The sequence below is a fragment of the Coturnix japonica genome, chromosome 1 (assembly GCF_001577835.2).
Source record: "Coturnix japonica isolate 7356 chromosome 1, Coturnix japonica 2.1, whole genome shotgun sequence".
Classification (NCBI taxonomy): domain Eukaryota; kingdom Metazoa; phylum Chordata; class Aves; order Galliformes; family Phasianidae; genus Coturnix; species Coturnix japonica.
In genome coordinates, this window is record NC_029516.1 from 125,341,817 (window position 1) to 125,363,916 (window position 22,100).

A 22,100-nucleotide genomic window follows, 5' to 3' on the forward strand; every position below is an offset into this window, starting at 1 on the left:
AAAAAGCCTGATGAGACGAGGGGTGCAAAGCGCTTTTAAACGCTGGGAGCAATAAATACAAATGGTAATATCTAAACCTTTTCAATTCAATGACAAGGGCTGTGGAGGCAACCCGAGGGCCGCCAGGCTGGGTGCATCGCCGGGCACGTCTCCCCTTGGGAAGGCCTGGTGGAAGCAGCCCTGAAAGAAGCGGCGGGCTCAGGCCGCAGGCGGCGCGGGGAGCTCCGTCCCTCAGCGCGGCCGCCATTGGCTGCCGCCGGGGGGGGAGCATGGCCGCGGGGCGCCGCGGGGAGGCGCGGAGCGGAGCCGGGCTGCCGCGCCCGCGTAGGCCGGCCCCGCGCTGCCCTGCCCGGCCCGGCCCGGCCCCGCCGCGGCGCGGAGCCGGAAGCCGCTCCGATGAGCTGGGGGCGGCGTTGGGCTGCGCGGAGCCTCGCGCTGCGGCCAGGTAAGCGATAGAGGCCTCCCGCGGCGGGATGTGCGGACGGGCCGCGATCGGCTCGGTGGCCGCGCTGGCCTTGGCCGCAATTGCGGCCCTCTGGCTGCGGTGTGACGAAGGTACAGACATCTCCTTGGCGGAGCTGTGGCGACGAGGGGGTGGGACCTGCCCGTGAGGCGGGGGCCGGGGCCTGAGAGAGCTCGGGGGGGAGCGCAGCGTTGCGCCGGTGTGTGCTGTGGGCAGCGGGCGAAAAGGGCACAGCCGGCCCCGCCTGGCCTCGGGCTCGCACCTGCCCCGAGGGGCTGTGTGGATCCGCGGGGTCCGTCAGGCCGCCGTGCGCCGAGCTGCAGCGGCCTGTGTGTGTGTGTGTGTGTGTGTGTGTGTGTCTGTGTGTGCATCCACTGCGGCGGGAGGGAGGGGAGGAGGAGGGGGAGGAAGGAGGGAAGGAGGAGGGCGCTGCCATGAGCCGGGCCTCCGCGTGCCGCCCGCACCGCCGTCCTGCCGCCCCCGGAGCCGCCCGCGGCGGGGGAGCGGCCGCACGGGGCTGAGCGCCGAACGGGGCGCTGTGACCTGCCCGGGGGTAGCGAGTCGCGCCCGTATCTGTGTGTTGTTCTCGGCAGGGCAGGGCGAGCTGCGGGGGAGGCTTTGTGCGTGTCGGGCTCGGTTGGTGGGCCGTTGTTTTTTTTTTTGTCGCTCCCTTTCTGCAGGTGCCCGCTGGAAAGTTTGCCGTGCGGGCGGCCCGCGCTGCGATGCGGGGCCCGGGGCCCGGCTCCCCGCCGCCTCCCGCCGCACCGCGGTCGGGGCTGCCGTAGGCGCCCCCTGGGAGCGCGGAGCGCGGGTATTAACCTCCCCCCCCGCTCCCTCCCGCCGCCCCCCCGGCACCTCCTCTCTCCGTCCCTCCCTCCTCCTCCTCCTCTCCCGGTGCGCGGCCATTGCAGTGACCCCGGCCGGCCGAGGATGATCACGAACACGCGGGGCTTCTTGTGGTCGGACCTGGAGACGCGGGCGCTGCTGGAGATCTGGGGTGAGGCGGACGTGCAGTCGGCTCTGGACGGCAACTTTCGGAACAGCCATGTGTACCGGGACGTGGCGTGCCGCTTGGCCGAGCTGGGCTTCGAGCGCACCCCGGAGCAGTGCCGCATCCGCATCAAGGGCCTTAAGCGGCAGTACTACCAGGCTCGGGACGGGCTGAAGAAGAACGGGCACGCCCGCAAGATCTGCAAGTACTACGACGAGATGGACCGAATCCTCAGCTGCCGGGGGGGGCCCGACGGAGCCCCCGAGCCGCCGCCCCCGCTGCCCGACGGTCCGCAGCCCCTCGGAGTGCCGCCCAGCCCGGGCGTGCTGCACAACGGCCGCGAGAACGACCCCGAGGCGGACGAGGACGCCGGGCTCGAGTCCCCCCGCGACAACTTCGCCGAGGACTCCGGGGAGTGCTCCTCGTACGCCGAGCGCCCCATCAAGGTGGAGTGCCCCCCCTTCGCCATCCCGGTGCCGCCCGGAGACGGTGAGTAGCCGGCGGCCCCCCCCCCCTCTCAGCACTGCCCGTGCGGCCCCGGCCCTGCACCTTGCGCGTCCTCGGCAGCCTCGGCCCCGCGGGAGGGGAGGGGAGGGAGGCAGAGCCGGGAGGTTCTATTGGTGTTCAGCGGAGGGGAACCGAGGGAACGCTGGCGCAGATCTGAGGACGCTGCTGGTAGCGCTGTGCGAGGACGCGGGTGTCCTTCTCACCCGCGGGTTTTCCCGTTCCCTTTGATGGGTTATGGTGATGATGGAGATCGTACTGAAAAATCTGCTTATTGTTGCAGATGGGGCAGAAAGCGAGGCGGGAGCTTTTACGTAACGAATTGCTTGAGTTCTTCCATCAGCTCTGCTCCAACTTCAGCAGGCACGCAGACATCAGCCTTCATGCAGTGGCTGCCCCTTCCTCCTTGTCCTTTCCCCGCAGCTCCGTGTGAGGGGGATAGAGAAAGGGGGGGGGGGGGGGGCAGCGCTGTTTGTTTGTTTTAAATCTAGATTAACGCTGGGCTTTAATGCAAACATGAACCTGTCTTCAGCGGTTGACATCACTGAGGCATCAGCCAATTGGTTGACGTTTAACCAACCTTCTTTTTACACATAAACCCCATCAAAGAGTTGTTTACACTCGTGTGCTTTTGAAATGCAAATCCGGAATGCCAACAGACTGAAACTCAATTTAGATTAATGTAATTACCTGCAATACACAAACGAGCCCGTACTATTTAATAGCCTTCACTTAAACCTTTTTAGAAGATCAAAAAGGCTCCTATTGTCCAAGTTTAGTACTACAACAATTAAAAGATGTCTGCGTGATTCTTGTGCTGCCTTTGTAACTTTATAGAAGGCCATGAGTATTTTTGCTTAGGTGTTCTGAAATAAAAATGTCTGAGATAACTGCACTTTGCACTGAAACAGTAACAACATTGTGATGTGTTTGATCCACGTTTCATAGGAGGATTTTTTTGCTGCTTTCTTGTTAGTCCTTCAGAAATAAAACCCTCTCTCCTCTTGTTTTAGGCTTTAAAGAAATGAGCGCTCCCACGGTTACCCCGCCTCTCAGTCAGCCCAAAAGATCAAAGAAGCGCCACGCGAATTTAACGTTGGATAAAATGATGGAGAAATTCTTGCAGCAGAGCGTGGATACAGAAGAGAAATTTTATAGATACGAAGAGCAGAGGCTCAAAATTGAGGACAAACGGCGCGAAGCTGAACACGCTCGAGAGCTCCAGATGCTGCAGATGTTGGGACAGATGTTGTCAGGAATTTCTTCTACGGTATCACAAAGGGCACAGTCTATACCAACGAGTCCACCTCAGAGAGCAAACCATCGTTCATATGGGGATAACTTTAATTATAATGCTATGACAGCAGCACTTTCACCACCGATAGGTACTTCCTTCTATAGCATAAATAAAAGCGAGTCTTTTTTAAAGTTCTGTGTGAAAGCCCTGTTAGTAAGTAGCTTTTGCAAATAAAAGGTAGTTGGAATTATTTAATGTTGTGGTGAAGGTGTCTGTCTGATGTAAAACGGAATTAAAACGTCGTTCGTACCATTGTACTGCTTATTTAACGTAGATATGTTAGTTACAACAAATTTCCTTGACTGAATTAACGCTTTTCAAACTTGATCAATGCTGGGCACTTCTTTCAACATTCACATCTCCGTAAAATGAAGTTAAGGAAGTTTTATATATATATATATATAAAAGGCAGGTGGGAAGGGGAAGTGTGTTATAGCAGAAGTTCTGCTGTAACTGAGGATATCAGCACTGACTCAGTGTGTGAAGTTAAGGGTGTGCATATGTTTTGTCCACGTTGGGAAGGGAGTGACATTTTGCCTGTGCTCCAGAAAAGTCAAATGTTAAAATCCAGCTTCTTGAAAACTAATCCCATTAAATAAAAATTGCTGCCTCTTCAGTAAATAACATGCTACTGCAGCAGATATGGTACAACGTGGGAAAGCTGGCATTGCTTTTTATTCTCTACTGGGTCGTTTATAAATTCTTTGGGGACCTGAATTTGATTTTACAGAGAAAGACAAAGCAAATGCTCTTGAATAACAGGCTACCCAGGGAGGTTGTGGATGCCCCGTCCTTTGAGGTGTTCAAGACCAGGTTGGACGGGGCCCTGGGCAACCTGATCTAGTAAATGTGTATGTTTGGTGACCCTGCCAGGCAGGGGGGTTGGAACTACATGATCCTTGAGGTCCCTTCCAACCCGGGTCATTCTGTGATTCTGTGAATTACTTGCACAGACCTTTTCTTCTGTGACACATGTGGGCCAGAAGTTGACGATCAGATCCTAGCTTTTATTACCAGACTTTCTAGAGCTGTGGTTCCGTGTCATGTATGTAGTCTCTTTATGTGGAGGTGTGTTGTGTAGGCAGGAGGAAGGCTGGTTTTTAGCTGGTACTGAAACCAGAGTGAGCCTTGGGATTGGTGATCGTAGCCTGCTGTGTGGAAACGAGTCTCTTTGGGTTTAATTCTGAGCTTTGCACTGCTGGAAAGAGAAATTCTGGCTTGAAAAGGAAAAAAACCCAACACCCATACTCGTGGCATTGAATAATAACCCCACACTTTGGATCCTAAGAGGTGCATGCTGGTTCCTGAGAGGGTCTTGGAACCTTTACCGTTCTGTGTGTCCCTGTAGGTGTGTTGGGAATTGGATGTTCAGGTGTGCTGGAGGCTTAGGGTTGGTGACCGGGTTGTTTTCTGACCAGTTGTTTTCTGATTGGATAGTTGGTCTGCAGAATTCCTCAATGTCCAGAGGCTTTTCTAGGTAAATTACAGCAAGTATATGGATTCTGTGTATAAATGGCTTCTGTGAAAGGAAACCTGAAGTGCTTTAGCAATTCTCTAAGGAAATCATTGGACGTTCTACACTGGTGTGACAGTACCAGCAGGGATTTACCACTGCTCGTAACAAATCTTCTTTTTGCTAGAAGTTGGAAGGGTTTTATTATCTGTAAAGGCTTGAAACTACAATTCAGTTTCTTTTACATGTGTGTACAGTTATACGGCGTTATACAAAAAGCCATTGCATATATCTGACTGTACTAAGAGAAACCTGAGTTTGAATCTTTTGAATGTTGAGGGTGTAACAAAGCATTTGCAATGAAGTGCTAAAAACAAAGCGCTTCAGGCAGCATATCTTTTAAGGAATTAGGATGTCAGTTGTTTATAGCTAAACCCCCGTGTGTACATAGGTAAGCAGGACTCTGCTGCGAATTCCTTTCTGCGCAGTTCTGTTTTCTTTCTGTTTGTTACGTAATTGCTTATACTTACAATAACAAGCAGCAAACGAACAGAGGGCTTTGTGAAGTCCTCCTGAGGTGGAAGATAGGTATGTTTGTCATGTGGTTGAAAGCCAGATAATGTATGAAGTGTGATTCAAAGGAAATAATCTGCCCTATTTCTGGAGGAGATGAGTGTTTTGTTTTACTCTGGGTCGCTGCAGTGCTATTTTGGCCATAGTCCAAAGCAGGGTGGATTTAATTTTATTTATTTATTTTTATCTCAATAGGAGTGGAATGCCTGTATTATGGAAGGATTTTAGAAGCAAAAGATCAGCCAGGAGTATTTATCGTTATGGAACACTAAAGCATTCTATTACTGAAGATTAGCATGTCTGGTGTAGCTTTAGATTCTCGGGAGGATGGAGCAAAAGGTGCTTTCTGCTGATAGTGCGCAGATGCAGTTTTTCTTGCTTAGTACGTTTTTCTTTCATTTTGTGGCACAGGTTTTTCTCCTCCATTTTTTAGGGCTATGTTACGCAGCTAGAAGGTAGGACTACAGTGCAAGTTATTTTTACTTATTTACTCTGTCAGTATTTAGCACTTCCTTGAAAGCTACTTAGAAGTTGTGTGAGAAAAGAAATGTGACTAAAGTGTAGGAGTCACCTTCCAATCACACAGAGCTCTCTTCTGACCAGGCTTTGTGCAGATATGGGGAGTTGTGTCAAAACACAGGAATGTGACTTGTTTAGTTTATGGCTACTATATTGTCCATTGAAGTACTGATCCTCACATTTGTCCTGCCTTGGGTACACTGCTTAATACTCTTTAGTTGTGCAGTATAGTTGTTGAAATATGTTTTTCTTCTATGTTTTCATAGTCTTTTGAAACAGCAGGTTGAACACGTGGCCTTCTGCATGTATGGTTGGTTTAATTTATAGTTTCAAACATAATTTTGCATCAGGGATCAGTAGTCGCATTCTAGCTAAAAACTGTTGTTTCTGTAATGCTTGTGGCTAGTGCAATTGAATTAGAGCTTTGCAGAATGACTCCTGTTATGCTCTGTATCCACCTGCCAAAATAAAGCAGTGAGATAGGCCCTGAGTCTGCTAAGAGGTGGAAGTCTGTGAGGGGAAATGGAAATAAGGTAGGGTGTCAATATGGGATGTGGGTTTGGCTGTTGACTACTCATTTCATGTCCAGGTGTATTTAGTACTCACCAAGTTGTACCTATTTCAGTAGAGCAGAATTACAGAAGCGATTTATGACCAAACTAAGAAGATAGCCTTGTGTGTGTGTTGCAACTTATCTATTCTGGGGGGTTGTTTCTTTCTGTACTTGAGCCCTAAGACTGTGAACAGTGGGAATACTCACTGCATCAGACTTGAAATGTATGTATAAAAAATGATCACTTTCCTTAGTTACTTGGTGTTTTAAAGGTCTTTAGGTGGTAAATCTTTGGGTTTTTACAAGGATGTCAGTTTGTGTATCTTTGAGTAACTTTGTTACTGTTTGACTACTTAAATGCTGATGTTTAAGAAAGAGCATTTTTTAAAGTAACACTTCTTTTTTCAGTTATAGAGAGATCTTTTTCACTGCACCGAAATCACACTCTAAAGGATATGGAGAATATTTTTCAACTGGTGCGCAACGTTATCCCTCCTCTAACCGGGAAAAGGCATAAAGGTCAAGATGGACGTATAGGCATTGTTGGAGGATGTCGAGAGTAAGTTAATCAGAAATTTGAGAGTCGTTTCCAAGAGGTTGCAGTTGTCATTCCTACTTGTAGAAGCCATTTAAGCTTGCCCTACATTTAGAACTTGAGTATTTTTTGGAGTGCTTTACTAGTCTCATCATAATCTTTCTTACGAATGGCCATATTGCCCTAGTGTCATGACACAAGCTTTCAGTTGTGAATGTGACTGAAGCTTAGAGTGCAGTTTGTGCCTGTTTCCACCTTCTGAGTAATTTCTGACCACGGTAACTCTCTTCATTCAATGTTGATGTCTTTTCCCATTGCATGATGATGTTATAGAAGTAAATGGACTAGAATAAGGCAGTTGATCTTTGTTGTATTTTGCTATCTTGGGAACTAGATATCTTAAGTCAGGAATAGAAGGTTGCTGAGATCATCTTACTGTATGCTTATTATTTTGATGAATTATGTTGTTTACTAGATTTTATTAATAACCTGATTCATGTTCTTGAGCAATAGAAATAGCGTGCTTCAGAAAAAAAAATAAAAAAGAAATACAATATAAATGAGTTATATTGGTCTAGAAATAAAACCTCTGTTCTGTTTCTTGGCTGCTTTCAGTAACGTGCACAATACTTCGAACAAGCTATTGTACCTTCCTGCTGTTAATTTTCCGCTTTCAACATAGAGGTGGCATCTTTCTCCTGTGAAAGAGGTCTGCCATTACCTAAAGAGCAAAATGTGCTGTATTGGTTAGACTGGAATTAGTTTTCCTCTTGGTCTGCTAGGCCTGGGTTCTTAGCTCTTGGCCCAAGCAGACACCTCTTTGGGTGATTCTGCCTCTACTTTGCTCTTCAGACTTCATAAAGAGAATTCAGGGCAACTGGGATCCCGGTTTAGGCAATTTGGTTAAGCATCTGAAACCAGATGGGAGTGAACTAGGTCATGGATCTCAGACTTGGCTTGCAAACAGTGCTCAATTATTGTTCTCTGTTATTTGTCGGTTTTCAAACTTTTAAAGTTGATTGTCTGAAAAGAGTTTGCTTTTTTACATCGTGATCTTTATAAATATTTCTGTGATGAGATCAGGTGACTAAAGTAGCTCCTTTAAAATTAAAGCAAAGTTTGAGATTGGCTTCAGTGTAGCAGGATTTTTATCTGTCTTTGACAGCAAACGTAAGAGAAAGCTTTTTAATTTGCTCTTGAATTTGAGTCTTCTTTAAGGCAGACTGATTTCCAGATTGTCTAACCTCATGAATGTGTTTCCTAATCTAAATTGTTTTTCATTTCATTCTAGATACACAGGAGCACCGTATTTTGCTGCAATTACAGCTCTCAAAGTGGTATGTGTTCTTCTATATCAATCTGAAATGAACTTTTCATCATTTATGTTGGCTTAGTGCCATTTTATAAAAGCATTTGGTCTGTGCTGTAGTTCAAATTGGAGTTCTAAAAGGTCTTGTATCTAACAAAGAAAATCCTCAGCTTTTGATTTGTAAAAGTACTTTGTATGGATGTGTCACTTACTGTTTCCTGCAAATATTTTCTCTGTATAATGTACAGGTAGAGATATGGCAGAAAACTGAAGGTTTTGTAGAGAAAACTGTTTTATCAGAGGCTTGGATAGCAAATTTAAAACCTTGCTGAAGCAGTTTCTGACATAACCTTTAGGTTAGTGTTTGAAGTCGTGTTTTCAGTGTTTCAGTCAGAATTCTTGGTAAGCACTGAAAGAAATAACTTTCTTTTGAAATCATAGAATGGCCTGGGATGAAAAGGATCACAGTGGTCATTTAATTTCAAGCCCTCTGCTGTGTGTAGGATCACCAACCACTAGGCCAGGCTGCCCCGAGCCACATCCAGCCTGGTCTTGGATGCCTCCAGGAATGGGACAATGTAGAGCTTTAGGCTTGTAAAATACTTAGGTGCTGTAAGTCTAAACATTGTTGGTTGAATTCAACGTATCTTTTCAATAGCACCCTTAATTTACATTATAATCTTTAGCAGAAGTATTTTCCAGGCTTTTTTCCCCGTAGAAGTGTGAACTCCCTTATTTTAGTGACAAATTAAATGGCTAAAGATAAACTTACTGCGCACTGCACGAATACTGTGGTGATTATTCAGATGTACCCCAAACATGCTTACATAATACGTATATTTTTCAGAACTCTGTGATCAGTACTTCCCATTCATTGTGCTCCTTTTGTAGGTCTGTTTGGATAAGAACCAACTCAGTGCTTATTCAGTATTTCCTCCCACCAATCTCTCAAGGATTTTAACTAAAATTATATCATTTAATAATCTTCTATAAACATTAGAAACTACTCAGCCTTCTATTCACTATGTGCAAATACAGAAGTGTATTATGGGAGTCCCCTCTTTGAGTTACTTGGTCTCAGCTCATTGCAGCTTCACATAAGGAATCATAGGATCATATTTATGAACTACTTAGTAGCTTGAAATGTTAAATGTATAAGTAGTAAAGCAGAGGGGACGCTCTATTAACCTTGAGAAATTTCAACAGGGAAGACAGGTAGCAGATCAGGTTTCCTGCGTATTACGTGTTTTTAAAGTGTATTTGTGATTTTTTGAGTTGTTAGTAGAAGCTTGAGACTAAACCCCTTGGCTTCATTTAGCTGAAGGGAAGTTGTTGAAATTGTGCTGGGCTTTATCTGGTATGGATTTGGCCCATTGAGTGAAAGCGATAGGGCTGGAATAGTACTCAGAGATTGCCATAGCTGTGTTTTGCAATCATAGTACCTTATTATTTTCCTTAGTGCAGCTTGTCTCTTGCTCAACTCAGTTCTCTTGCCTTATTTTCTTACTGTGTGTGTGATGTTTTAATCTTTACTAATCTGCAAATGAGAACCACTGTTCAGGTGAGCAAAGATAAAGTCAAAATAGAAGAGTGAGAAAAGTTCCCTTTAACTACTGAGAAACAGGAAAAGAGGTGAATTATTTGCTGTCTAAGCTTTGGAATTCTGAAGTTGTTGCTGTATTATTGATGCTTATTTTTGCAATTTTTCTTTTTAGGGTGCAGATTTATCCCATGTGTTTTGTACCAAAGATGCAGCAACAGTAATCAAATCATATAGTCCCGAGCTGATTGTTCATCCAGTTCTGTAAGTCACTTCTGTTTTGTTTAAATGAGCGACTCGGGCGTAGTGGTTTGAACATTGCAGTCTGACACTTGATTAGCTTACATTACATACACTTGCTCTCACTTTTCTTCATAAGTGTCTTGCTTTATTACATATGCAGCTGCTGCTGGGAATAGAAGGAAAAGATTTATTAACAAGAAGGTGAAAAGTTTGATAACCAACTGTCTTTATAAGGAAGATCCTTATTCCCTGAATTTGAGTTCTGAAATGCATCAGGGATGAATGAACTTGAAGTGGAGAAATTGTTTCAGTGGGGTGTTACAGTGGTTACAGTAACATATGTATTCCTGTAGATGTACAAGGTGTGACCTTACTGCTCTCTATAACTTCCTGAAGGGGGGTTGTAGTGAGCTGGGGGTTGGCCTCTTCTCTCATGTAATTGATGATAGAACTAGAGGGAATGGTTTTAAGCTGCGCCAGGGGAGATTCAGTCTGGACATTAGGAAGTATTACTTCTCAGAAAGGGTAGTCAGGCATTGGAATGCACTGCCCAGGGAGGTGGTGGAGTCACCGACCATGGGAGTGTTCAAGAAACGTTTGGATGTTGTGTTGATAAATATGATTTAGCTGGGAAGTATTGGTAATGGTTGGACTAGATGATCTTCTAGGTCTTTTCCAACCTTGATAATTCTGTGATTCTGTGATGAATCTGGCAGTTTTCATATCCATATTGTGTTAAGACTGAAAATCAGTGATAATGTAGTAATAAGTAGTAGTACTTTTCTTACAGCTCTGATTAATTCCACGCAGGCAGCTGGCTAATTGTGTGAATCTGTGGCTCTGTAAACATTGCTTATACGACATGAAAAATGAAAAAGACGTGCAAATATCAGAATGTTCAGAATTTATTTGTTCAAACATCTCTTTTTAACCTCTTCCTGAAGCAGTTTGAGTCCTGCTAGGGTTGCTGGCTGCTCTTGATTCAGAGCTTAATCAAGTCTTTGTACTTTCTCCTGAGCCAGGCTTCATGCATGGGAGAAACTGGCTAAAAACCACTGGGCTATGACATTGTTTTCTTTTGTGTCCTTCCCTAAAACTTCGCTTTGTTATCATTTCTCTGTGACCCTTCAGAGTAACTAGGTAGCTGTTGTACCACTCTCTTATTATGCTAATCATAATTATGGCCCTGTGTACTTCTCAATTCACTATTTGAACAGCTTGGCGTTTTGCCAGGGTTCAACTGCCATTTTGTACAGCCAGAAGTCTGACATTTTATCATCTCCTCGGCAACTCGGCTGCCGCTACCTTTCTGTATAGCCCTCACTTCAAGGGGGATCACCTTAAAGAAGAAACATCTTTTTGCTGCTGCCCTCTGAACGTAGAGGCTCTTCTGGCTCATTATTGCTGCTGCAGCTGATCTTTGGTGGCAGGACTAGCAGAAGTGTTTGAGAGCTGTTTCAGTCTGTTTCAGGTCCTTGGCAAATGCCTGTTGCTTCAAGAATGTCAAGAACATTATGTGTGAAGGATTGAGTAGGAGAGTTATGAAAATAACCATCCCTCTTGCAGAATTACCAGGGTAATTCCCTGTGGCCACAGCTGCAGATCATCCTGGATTCATTTAAAGTGTAACGTCTTGTGCTAGAGACACCCTATAATACAAGTTTCTCTTGTGATTTATCTTGTGACTTCCATTCGGTGTTCTCATGTGGGAAGGTAAAAGAGCCAGAACTGCACATTGCAGCCTGGGATTTGAGAAGATAAAGCTTTAACACCTGGCTCTGTGTGTCCCTACTGCCTGAGTTGAATACTGTTCACTGTGTTTCTAGGAGCAATGAATTGTCAGTGTTATCTATAGTGATTTTTCTTTCTTAGTCAGGGATTCTATCAAAGGCATCATCGATGCCTTTGTGGTAATAAAAGTAGTACTAATAGTTTAACCATCTTTCCAATATTTTTGCTGTCTGACTTTTTGCTTCTCTGTGGAGAACTAAAAATTACAGAAGTCAAGGTCCTTTGGAGAATGGACTGCACTGTGTTTTAGTCACATCTACCTCACTCTTCCTACCATCACTCATGTTTTGAGCTACGTTTTTCTGTGGGCTTTTTTTTTGTCAGTTAGTTAGTTTGTTTTTGTTATCACACTCTTACTGTGAACTTTACACAAATAGAGACAAGATGATAATACTGAAATGTGAAAGCCAGGTTTTACTGCAGGCATGTCCATTCTTCGGCTTTGGTCACGTCGAAGAGTCTTTGATACCCATCTTGAGTTACCTTACCCTCTCTTGATAGGCCAGCGATCATATAGTTGAATGAGCTATTTGAACCCAGTTGGCTATATTTTAGAAGAAGACAAAATAAATCCGTTCTGTTGTGGAAGGAGGCTCATAGCTTTTAGTTTTGTTAGTTAAGAATAGCTATTAAACTGTGTGAGAATAAATTCTATTTTGAGTAATCTGCTGGAAGAAGTAAGAAGTGAAAGAAATTCTGTCACTGAAGCAAGTCAGAGAGAAAGCTCAGGTTGCTCTGATTACCAGAAAGAAACCTCCTGAATGTTTTGGTTGCTGGATTTTTACATACCTACAGCATATACATGTATAAATTGTGTGATCTTTATCTGAAACCACATTTAGACAGCAGCCTGGTTAGGAATCACATGAGAAAGTAGTGTTTGTTGTTTTTCTTTCTGAATTACTTAGGGTGAGATAAAGGTCAGTTTGCATGTGTGCTGACTCGGAGGAGTATACTTAAGCTGTTTCTAATCATGTCATGCAGCCCCATGGAAAAAACTTGTTTACAGACCTGTGTTCTCTGTCCAGTGTTCTTGGGAAGAAAAGTTGCTGCTTCTTTGCTTTACGCTGCCAAGTGAATAGAAGAAATAAGATGTGCTCACCTCATGCTGTGTCTCTTGTTTCCCCATTGTTGCAAGGGTTCTCATCCCAGGTGAAATCTTACAGATAGAGATGTAGCAAAAGATTTGTGGTGTCACTGTGGTGAGCGAGGCTGGTCTTGCTGCTTTTTGAGACATAAAGAGAAGCATACACATGTAGACCCATTATATTCCAATTAGGTCCTGGAATATAATCATCCTTCTGAATGCTTACTATACTGCTGTGGTTTGACATCAGCATTAGATTTCTTTGGTGTTTAATCTTCCTTGAGTTTGAATGAAGAAAGGCATCCTGGGTATTCTCTTTATTTATTGGAAGCTTTTAGGGTCTCATTCCTTTTTGTAGCTGACAGTTACCAAAACATGTTTTAACTGAGACTTGTTCTGTGTGTCCACAGCTGATTTGAAGTACTTTAGCCTTCTAGGTATTGGTTCAACTATAATCTGTACATTAGGATTCAACTGTAAACTGAAGAGCGATATCAAAACAATAGAAACTTGTCACTTCATCAGCCAATATTAATAAAGAAAAAAAGAAAGTTTGTTTTTCTAGGGGCAGTGCTGTTTCATTCTGAGGGTGGTTACCCTGTCAACTCAGCTTCACACAGAATCACAGAATCACAGAATTACCCGGGTTGGAAGGGACCTCAAGGATCACGTAGTTCCAACCCTCCTGCCTGGCAGGGCCACCAAACATACACATTTACTAGATCAGGTTGCCCAGGGCCCCGTCCAACCTGGTCTTGAACACCTCCAAGGACGGGGCATCCACAACCTCCCTGGGCAGCCTGTTCCAGGGCCTAACCTCTCTCCTAGTGAAGAACTTCCCCCTAACATCCAACCTAAATCTTCCCTCTTTTAACTTAAAACCATTTCCCCGTGTCCTGCTATCGTCAGCCCTTTCGAAGAGTTTACTCCCCTCCTGGGTGTAAGTTCCCTTCAGGTATTGAAAGGCTGCAATGAGGTCAATTCACAGAGCTTCATTCTGTGGCCTATAAAATCACAGATTTGGTTTGGTTGCAGTCGTGCCATTTGGGAGAGATTTTGATAGGTTCTACTTTCAAAGGCAGTTACAGGAAGCATTAATAGGTCAGGACTTCTTCTGTGAACTCTAAAATGGGAAAACAGTTGAGTCGGGACATTTGGTTGTTATTTTACCTTTGAGGGTGATTGCTTTAACACATTGGTAATGTGATCTAGATCAGAATGTACTGTAAATGCTCTGAAGATTAGGATACATCTAAAAGAAGACTGTAAAATAATTGTGGTGTCTTTACAAGGCTGGAGGGGTTGCCCTTGAGTGCTGTTGCCATGTCTGTGTGAGAAATCTCCAAAAGCAGATTTAAGTGATAGCTTCTTCTCCTTTGGGGCTTTTTCTCATGGGATATGAGATGCTCTGAGTGAGAGCAGGTCAAAGAGAAGAGACCCTATTTGTGTAGTGCGTTGAGGTTCATAAGGAGGCTGTGGTTAGGTCTGTTGCCTATAGTGCACTGGTAGTATACCTACCCAGTGCCTGGTGAAATGGAAGATCGCATGCCTCTATGAGAGTCTTTGGTGTCTGAGTAGCAGCTGTGGATTATGTTTGGGGTTTTATCACTAAGATAAATAAGGCATTTTTTGCAAATATGTACATCAGTAGGTCATTCATGCTCTCTCTACCTTGAAGGTGGAACATGGAGCGAGGCTGTGGAATATGCAGATTGAGAGCAGTCCTTTGCCATGAATTGGGGGGGTACCACTGCTCCTTCCACCTGCTGGATTGCTGTTCATGCCACTGTGTTGTTGATGTGGAATAATCTCTGTCCCTGTCTTATTTGCCCATTTTCCAATAATGAGCTCACACAAAGTTCACCACAATAGTTAATAATAGTTAATAATTGGCTTTCTGAGAGAACTACCTACACTCCAGAGCTATACATCATGTCCCGTATTTTGATGTACTGTATAACATGACAGGATCTAACTGTCCGCAGGTCTATTGTTTGATTCACGTTAATATAATTACTTGCAGTGCTTGGACAAACAAAACCAATACTCTTTCATCCTCAGGTCAGAGACTTTTTCTCATCTTTGAAGATAAGATTCTAGACTTCAAGACTTAAAATGTCTTTGTCTCAGTTTACCTAACTGACTTCTGCAGTGATACATTTTAACGCATTTGGAGTTGGCCTCACAGAATCACAGAATTGTAGGGGTTGGAAGGGACCTTCAGAGATCATTGAGTCCAACCCACCTGCCAAAGCAGGTTCCCTACACCTATAGCCTCAACCGCTATACCTGTGCACTCATAAGAAGGTTTTTAAGAGCATATTCTCCAGTAAGCAGTAAGGTGCTGTGTTGATGACTTTGCAGAAATTTTGCTTGTGTCCCATGACCTTCTCTAGGAGGAGATCCTGCTGATGGTGTTTTTATGAATTCCAAACCAGATCTGTGATTAACGAGGTGGTTCCACCTGCCTGAAACAAAAGTGAAGAGCTGTGGTCCTGCTGTTTCCTGTCTGTGCAGTCATTCCTGGTTATCTACTGTTTCAATAGCTCCCACTTACACCTGTGATGAATTTGCTTCACAGTTTCTTGTTTCTGTGTAAAATCTGACAAAGCTGCAGCTTTTCACATTGTTCCTTTTCCCATTTCTAGAAAGCAGTGACAGTAACTGTCATTCTTGCTGGATAGGAAAAGCTGCTGTGTTTAGAGCTTTCTGTGATAATTTAAAGTTATTGCCTTGATGGCTTTTGATCATTTGGTGAAAGCCGCTCTTTGAGTAAAATATGTCATACAGCAGAATTTTGTTTGTTTTGATAGCTGGAGAACAGAGGTGTGTCCTCACCAGTGGGGTTACAGAGGGAAGATCACTTCCCTGCTCCTGCTGGCAACACTATTTCTGATACAAGCCAGGATGCTGTTAGCCTTCTTGGCTACCTGGGCACACTGCTGGCTCATGTTTAGCCAAGCATCAACCAATCCTCACAGGTCCATTTCTTGCATACAGTCTTCGCACCGCTCTGCCCCAAGCCTGTAGTGTTGCCTGGGGTTGTTGTGGCCAAAATGCAGGACCCAGCACTTGGTCTTGTTGAACTTCATCCCATTGGCCTCAGCCCATTGATGCAGCCTGTTCATATCACCCTGTAGGGCCATCCTGTCCTCAGGAAGGTCAATGCTTTCAGCCAACATGGTATCATCTGCAGACTTACTGAGAGTGCGCTTGTTTCCCTCGTCCATGTCATCAGTAAAAGTATCAAAGAGGACAGGACTTGACATTAACTTTAGTCTCTTTCTTACCTAGTAGATTTCTCAGGAGTTGGATGGCTTAAGCAAGATCTTTTTATTTTCCTGAAAAGTAGTAATTTTATTGTGTTACAGTTGTTACTTACTTGTTTGTTCAATGGTTGTTCTTCTCTGTATGCAGGCAAAGCTCTATTAGTTGCTCTCCATGCAAGCTAAAACTTTGAGGAAGCTTAATGGGTTTTGGGAGGTGTTGGTTAGTTTCTTGGTTGAGCAACACTGAGCTGTCATCATCTAGATTTCCTGTAAAATGGTGCCTGATCATATTTCACTTAACAGTGGTTAACTGCAGATTTAAGTAATTCTTATAGACGTAGTCATTGCCATAACTGTGGTCTCTCACCATAATCTTTATTGCACACATCTGCACAATGGTACTGTAGTTTGCTTTTCTTGTTTACAAGTGTTATTGCTTGCATTCAGCTTCACAAATTATTCCCATTGTGTATATCCATGGTGTGAGAGTATATTTTTAAATCCTGGGAAAGCCAGATTGTTTCCCACTCTCCAACCCCATCTCCTTCCAAAAAGGAAGCTTAATTTACTTTAGAAAATAAAGGGCAAGAAAAAATTGGAAAATAAACAGAACAGGAGGTGGTGGGCACAAACTGGAACACAAGTGGTTCTGTGTGAACACTAGGAAAGTCTTCTGTGCTGTGTGAGTGACTGGAATAGGTTGCTCAGAGAGTTTGTGGAGTCTCCTAAGGTGGGATCCTTAGCAATCTCTGGAAAGTCCCTGGTTATGGACATGGGCATCCTGTTCTGGTTGGTCCTTCTGGAGCAGTGGGGTGGACTAAATGACTTCCTGTGAAGTCTCTTCCCACTTCTACCATTCTGTGATTAAAGAAATCCCTAACTTCTACTCAGTCAGAGCCTTGATCTGGGAAGGTAACATCTCTTTTTCCAAGTGTTTTACACCCTTCAGAAATGCAAATACTATTTTCTTGTGGCTTTGCAAAATATCTTCTGACTCCATTTTATATTCGTATTAGCTTTATTTTTCAAAGTAGAGGTATTGTGTTTGTGATTCCTGTTTTGTAACAAAGCTGGGTTGCTTTATCTTACGGCTCTGTGGTTCTGAAGACAACTCTGATTCTTTTTTTCTGGATCTTGGTCTATCCAAGCTTGAAGATCACATCTCTTTTGATCAAGAGGACATCACCTTCATACCTTACACTTTTTAGATACTTTAAAAAAATACAGTGCTAATTTAAGTCGTGTGTGCACATTTTTGACAGTAGAGGCAATAATTAAATAGAGCAGTTTGAAATCAGGTTAGTAATCAGGTGGAGAAATTGGCATGAAGGGAAAAAGGAAGCAAACAGTTATTTGTGTGAGCACAGTACGCAGAGAACAGCTGAGGACCTGACTTGTGTTCTGTGCTGCTATCTCTGAAATATTTTGGTGCCTTTATTTTGTTGTCGTTGAAAAGTACATGTTGGCTTTGTCTGTAGTAGTAAACTCAACAGAGCCAAGGCATATGTATTCCCAGAGACCTAAAAGTTGTTATTTGTACTGTCAGATTATCTGAACAATGTTGGGCAAGATTGTGCCCCATGCCAAGCATCCTCTCCTAAACAACTTCTTTCACTGCTGAGGAATTACTACAGTCCAAGGACAAGGGCAGCTTGGGTGTTCACACTGCTCTGAAGCCTTGCAGTACAGAGGCCAGTTGACTTCTGTATCAGAAAACCAACTGGGGCGTGTTTGAATTTTGTATGTAGACTGTAGCTGTTAAGAGCAAAAAGAGTTTTTCTTTGTGCTAAATCCCATGGTCAGGATAGACCATGTAGAGGATACTCATTATCTTCCCGAAGAAAAATGATCAAGAACGCTGATCGTTTTTACTGTATCAGCTTGAAAATGTTGCTGCTTTGATGTCTGTGTGTAGGAACAAGCAGTTCCTACAAGCTGGCATGATAAGCCCCTCTGCTTTGAGAAAAGCCATAGAGGCAGGATAGTGTACATGGTGTCCTTAGCTGCATAATTGCAGCTATTGTGAATATCCTGGATCTTAAAGTGAAGTTAGAGTGATGCTACTAAGAGGCAGTTTTTGTTCTGCTTTCTTTTATAAAGAATAGAAATCCATCAGCTATTTTTCAGTATGTTTTTATAGCCGATTTTGCAATGTAATAGTAATTATCGCCATTTTAAATCTTTGGGCCCTTTGTATGCCGTGGGTTGCCTCTTGATGTGAAATTGCAAAGGAGTTATGTGAAACGTAATGTTTGTAAAATGCTTTGAAGATGAAAAGCTCTACAGTAGGTTTTTATTATTACCAGAGGCAAAGTGAGCAGGAGTGGCTTAATGTTGGGCTGTTCATTTCCCAAGAGATGGCTTTGTTTTGAAGAGTGTATGTAATCCACCAGGCTGGAGACAGAATGAGCTTATTTCAAGTTTGATTATAAATAGATTAGCAAACTTTCTACCTCGAGATTATTTGCATGAGAGGTCTGTGAAAGTGCAGAGAAAGTTTTGGTACAATCTCAGCCTTGTTTGAAATAACATTTGTTCAGTGTGTTTGGCTTCTGCTGCCCAAACGTATTTCGAATCCAATCCTTTCAAATATCCTTGTCAGTGAAGCAGAGTTTTGCCACAGATCAGCTCTCTTTTTCTACAGCTACGATCATTTTCTGTATTTAATATGTGAATAATTGTGTCTGCATTCAGAAGTGGCGATGCTTTATTAGAATTGGGTTTAATTTGGTTTTAATGCTTTGACATATAAAGAAAAACATCATTTCCAGCCCGTATCAAGGTTATAAGTTGATAGGTGGCTGTAGGAAAGAGGTTTCTAGGAATGAGCTATTGGGAAATCCTTGTATTACTGCAGTTTCCTCAACCCTTAGAGAAGGAGGAGCTGCTCGGCTCCATCAGAAATCCAGCTTCAGCTCCCATAGCAGAGAAGCTGCTTCAGGGACAACGTGCTGTCATCACGTGCCTCACCGTCCCCATCGCCCCTGCAGTGGGCCATCACTTCCAGCCAGCAGCGTTGTTTTGACAGAGCTGTTCTGTGGTGTCAGCACCGGGTGCCTCTGGGGAGCCAGCACTGCCGGGATTTCTGAGGCGGCTATTGTTGGTGGAGGGGCTGCTGGGCCACAGCCAGGCATGAGGCACCACGGCCCCACGGCCTCCAGCGGCTGCTTTGCCTGCCCCTCAGCTGCAGCCGCTCTGGGCTCCTGCCTGGCACTTGCAGAAATCGCTGTGGAATTTGCTGATTCTGCCAGAGCGGAGCTAAACACTTGTTCCCAAGTGGTATGGCCCATTGGTACAGCTGCCGGATACAAAAAACATGCCAGGGCTTTTATCCCTAATAATCGAGCTTTGTCGGAGTATTGCGAGCTCAACACGGTTGGAGTCATGCTATCATGGAGTACCTCCTTGCTTAGCTTTCACTGAGCTTTTGCCCCTCGTGCTTCAGTTAAAATGTTCATCTCTTATTGGCTGCATAGCCAGAGGTGGAGGCTAAACTTTGCCGATAAGAGTTAACTGGCATTGCCCAGCTGTGCTTTTAAAATGTTTTGATCTATTTACACAACAGAACCCATCAGAACAAAATAAACAGTTCTGGTGAAATACTGAATGCTTTATTGTAGCAATTAGTTTTGGCAGTGAGTATTCTCTTCATTATTTCATACATAGACAAAACCAAAATGCTGCAGAACCCTTAAGTATCAGCCATCAGTGAGTAGCTTGTTTCTTCTGGGGGAAGGGGATGGTTTGGCTGTCATTCAGTTGGAACAAATGCTCCTAAAGAAGCTGACAAAAAGAGCTTGTAAGTGGCTTCATCGGTTTGCCATGCAGAATAATCAATAGTTGCATAACTTCCAGCAACTTACAAAATATATCTGCAGATGTGGTGAATCTTCTGTCCAAGGTGTAATCTCCTTGAAGAAGCATTAAGTAGGAAGCATGACACTGTGACAGACTGTAGGAAATGTTGGTTTCCTGCCTTATTATTTTCTAATGGCTATAGGGGACACTTGTAATTATCTCCTCATTTTTATGTGGTATCCCTTAGGGAATGAACTGAGAAGGAACTAATGTTTCATTTTAGCTATTTGGACGATCATTCCATATATCCCGAGCAGTGTTTGGTAATTGGAGGATATATTTGCTTGATGCTCAAGACAAGAGACCTCTCTTTCTATCTCGCACCTGAAATGTGGATTCTGAGAATGCTAAGATGGAGCTTTTTTTTTTTTAACATGCCTTTTTTTCCCCCCCCAATTCTGTTTAGTGATAGTCCCAATGCTGTCCATGAGGTGGATAAGTGGTTACCAAGACTGCACTCAGTTGTCATAGGACCTGGCTTAGGCAGAGACGAAGCACTACTTGAGAACGCTAAGGTAATATGTTTTCTGAGGTTTTATTCACTGTCTTAGTGTTGAATTTTATTAACCAATTTCATATCTTTTGCATGATTACGCCGATGTTTCTGATTAAGGATACTAACTCACAGATTAAATAAAACTGTTGCAGTATATTTCCATAATTGAAAGGAATCTCTGCAATATTTTCCACAGTTCATTCTCACCCACTTTCTGAAGAAATCTACATAAAATTGGTTCTTTTTGCTTGATTTTTATTTTTGTGCTGTTGGTTTTTGTTTGTTTGTTAATGAATGGTTAGTATTTATTATAGCAATTATAATTTAAAGGGAAGAGTTGAAGTGGGTATTGCTGACAGAAAATTGCAGCTGTTAATTATGGTCTCCATTATTAAAATTCAGAGGGATGTTTTAAGTTTAGAGATCCATGTAGTTGTTTTGATTTGCTTTTGTTTTCGTTGTTAAAGTTGCTAATTAGAAATAGATATTGGCATCTCCAGACTAAGGGCTCTGTGTTTTCTTAGGTGCTGAGCACCTGCTACTGTAAGAACCTCAATATGAATTTGAGTTCCTAGTTTTAGGAGCTGTATTTGGCAGCATGTGCCAGGAGGGGTACCAAAGAACAGAGATTGTGTCCCCTTGCAATAAGAAATAGTAGTCTTAATCATAAAATGTTGCAAAATTCTACCCTGGATAAAGAAATAATCCTATTTTCTCTCATGTCTTAGTGTTTAACTGAAAACAGGAGCTTAGATAGCTCTGTATGTTAAGCTGCAGGCACCCACACAGCCTTCCAGATATCCCGTGTTACTCCCAACGCATCTTGGCGTGCTCAGAGTGTATGTTTCCACTGAAACAAAATTAGGTTCATATTAATCTTACAAAGTCTGAGAAGTTACACTGAATCAATCAGTGGTACTAACAAGTGGAATTAATGGAATTTACAGGAATGTTGGAAGTTAAACAGTGGATTTACAAAGTGGAAGAAGCAAGAAATTAAAAACCACCCTATCCAAGACATGTAGAATGTACCTTGATAGTAGTAGAGGTCATTTTTCCTAAACTTTTGTTAGAGAAAGTTGCCTTTCAGAGTTCTTCATTCCTCTGAATCTTCTCCTTTCAAAAAGTGATTCTTTTATGACACACAGGTACAAAACTAATAAAAAAGATGGATTCAGAGTGGCAATCGTTTAATTGAATACAGCTGATAATAAAGCAAATTTGATCCCAAATGAAAACTTTCATCAGAGATTTTTAGAACTTTATTAGGAATTCCTTCTGCAGCAAAAAAAATTTGAGCAATGCTTTTTCAGTTTTTATTTTCACTTTTGTTTCTAGAGAAAAGTGACTTTAAACAAAAGAAAATAACACTTTGTTTAGAGTCTCTAAAATACTTAAGCTTCTTCAGTATAGAAATTCCATCCAGCTTTTAGAGATATCTGTCATGTTCTTATCTGCATTACACAAGTATCTGGAGGATTCCTTTTCTTTCTTAAAGATGGTCTTCTCTATTGCTAAAAACAGCTTTTACTTTCTTAGTAAGTTGTAATCATGCTTTTACTTCAACTTTGAGTATCCTTGTTGAGTTTACCTGCAGTTAATGAAACAAATACAACCAA

The 22,100-nt window shown here is 43.3% G+C and overlaps 1 protein-coding gene across 5 annotated transcripts in view; it reads left to right on the plus strand.

Annotated features, from left to right (window-relative positions):
• Positions 1-326: 326 nt before the first annotated feature.
• The window catches only part of NAXD (NAD(P)HX dehydratase), a 45,406-nt gene continuing 23,632 nt past the window's right edge, over positions 327-22,100 (plus strand). For 2 of the 5 annotated variants that reach the window (XR_001552567.1, XM_015851431.1), the window contains exons 1-7: positions 370-445; positions 1,144-1,943; positions 2,972-3,343; positions 6,762-6,912; positions 8,180-8,225; positions 9,913-10,001; positions 20,392-20,500. Coding sequence is in view for 4 of the 5 variants with exons in the window: in XM_015851431.1 (XP_015706917.1) it covers positions 1,394-1,943; positions 2,972-3,343; positions 6,762-6,912; positions 8,180-8,225; positions 9,913-10,001; positions 20,392-20,500 (1,317 nt within the window). In the remaining variant the exon portion in view is untranslated. The other 3 variants (XM_015851433.1, XM_015851435.2, XM_015851434.1) reach the window with 3 other exon arrangements.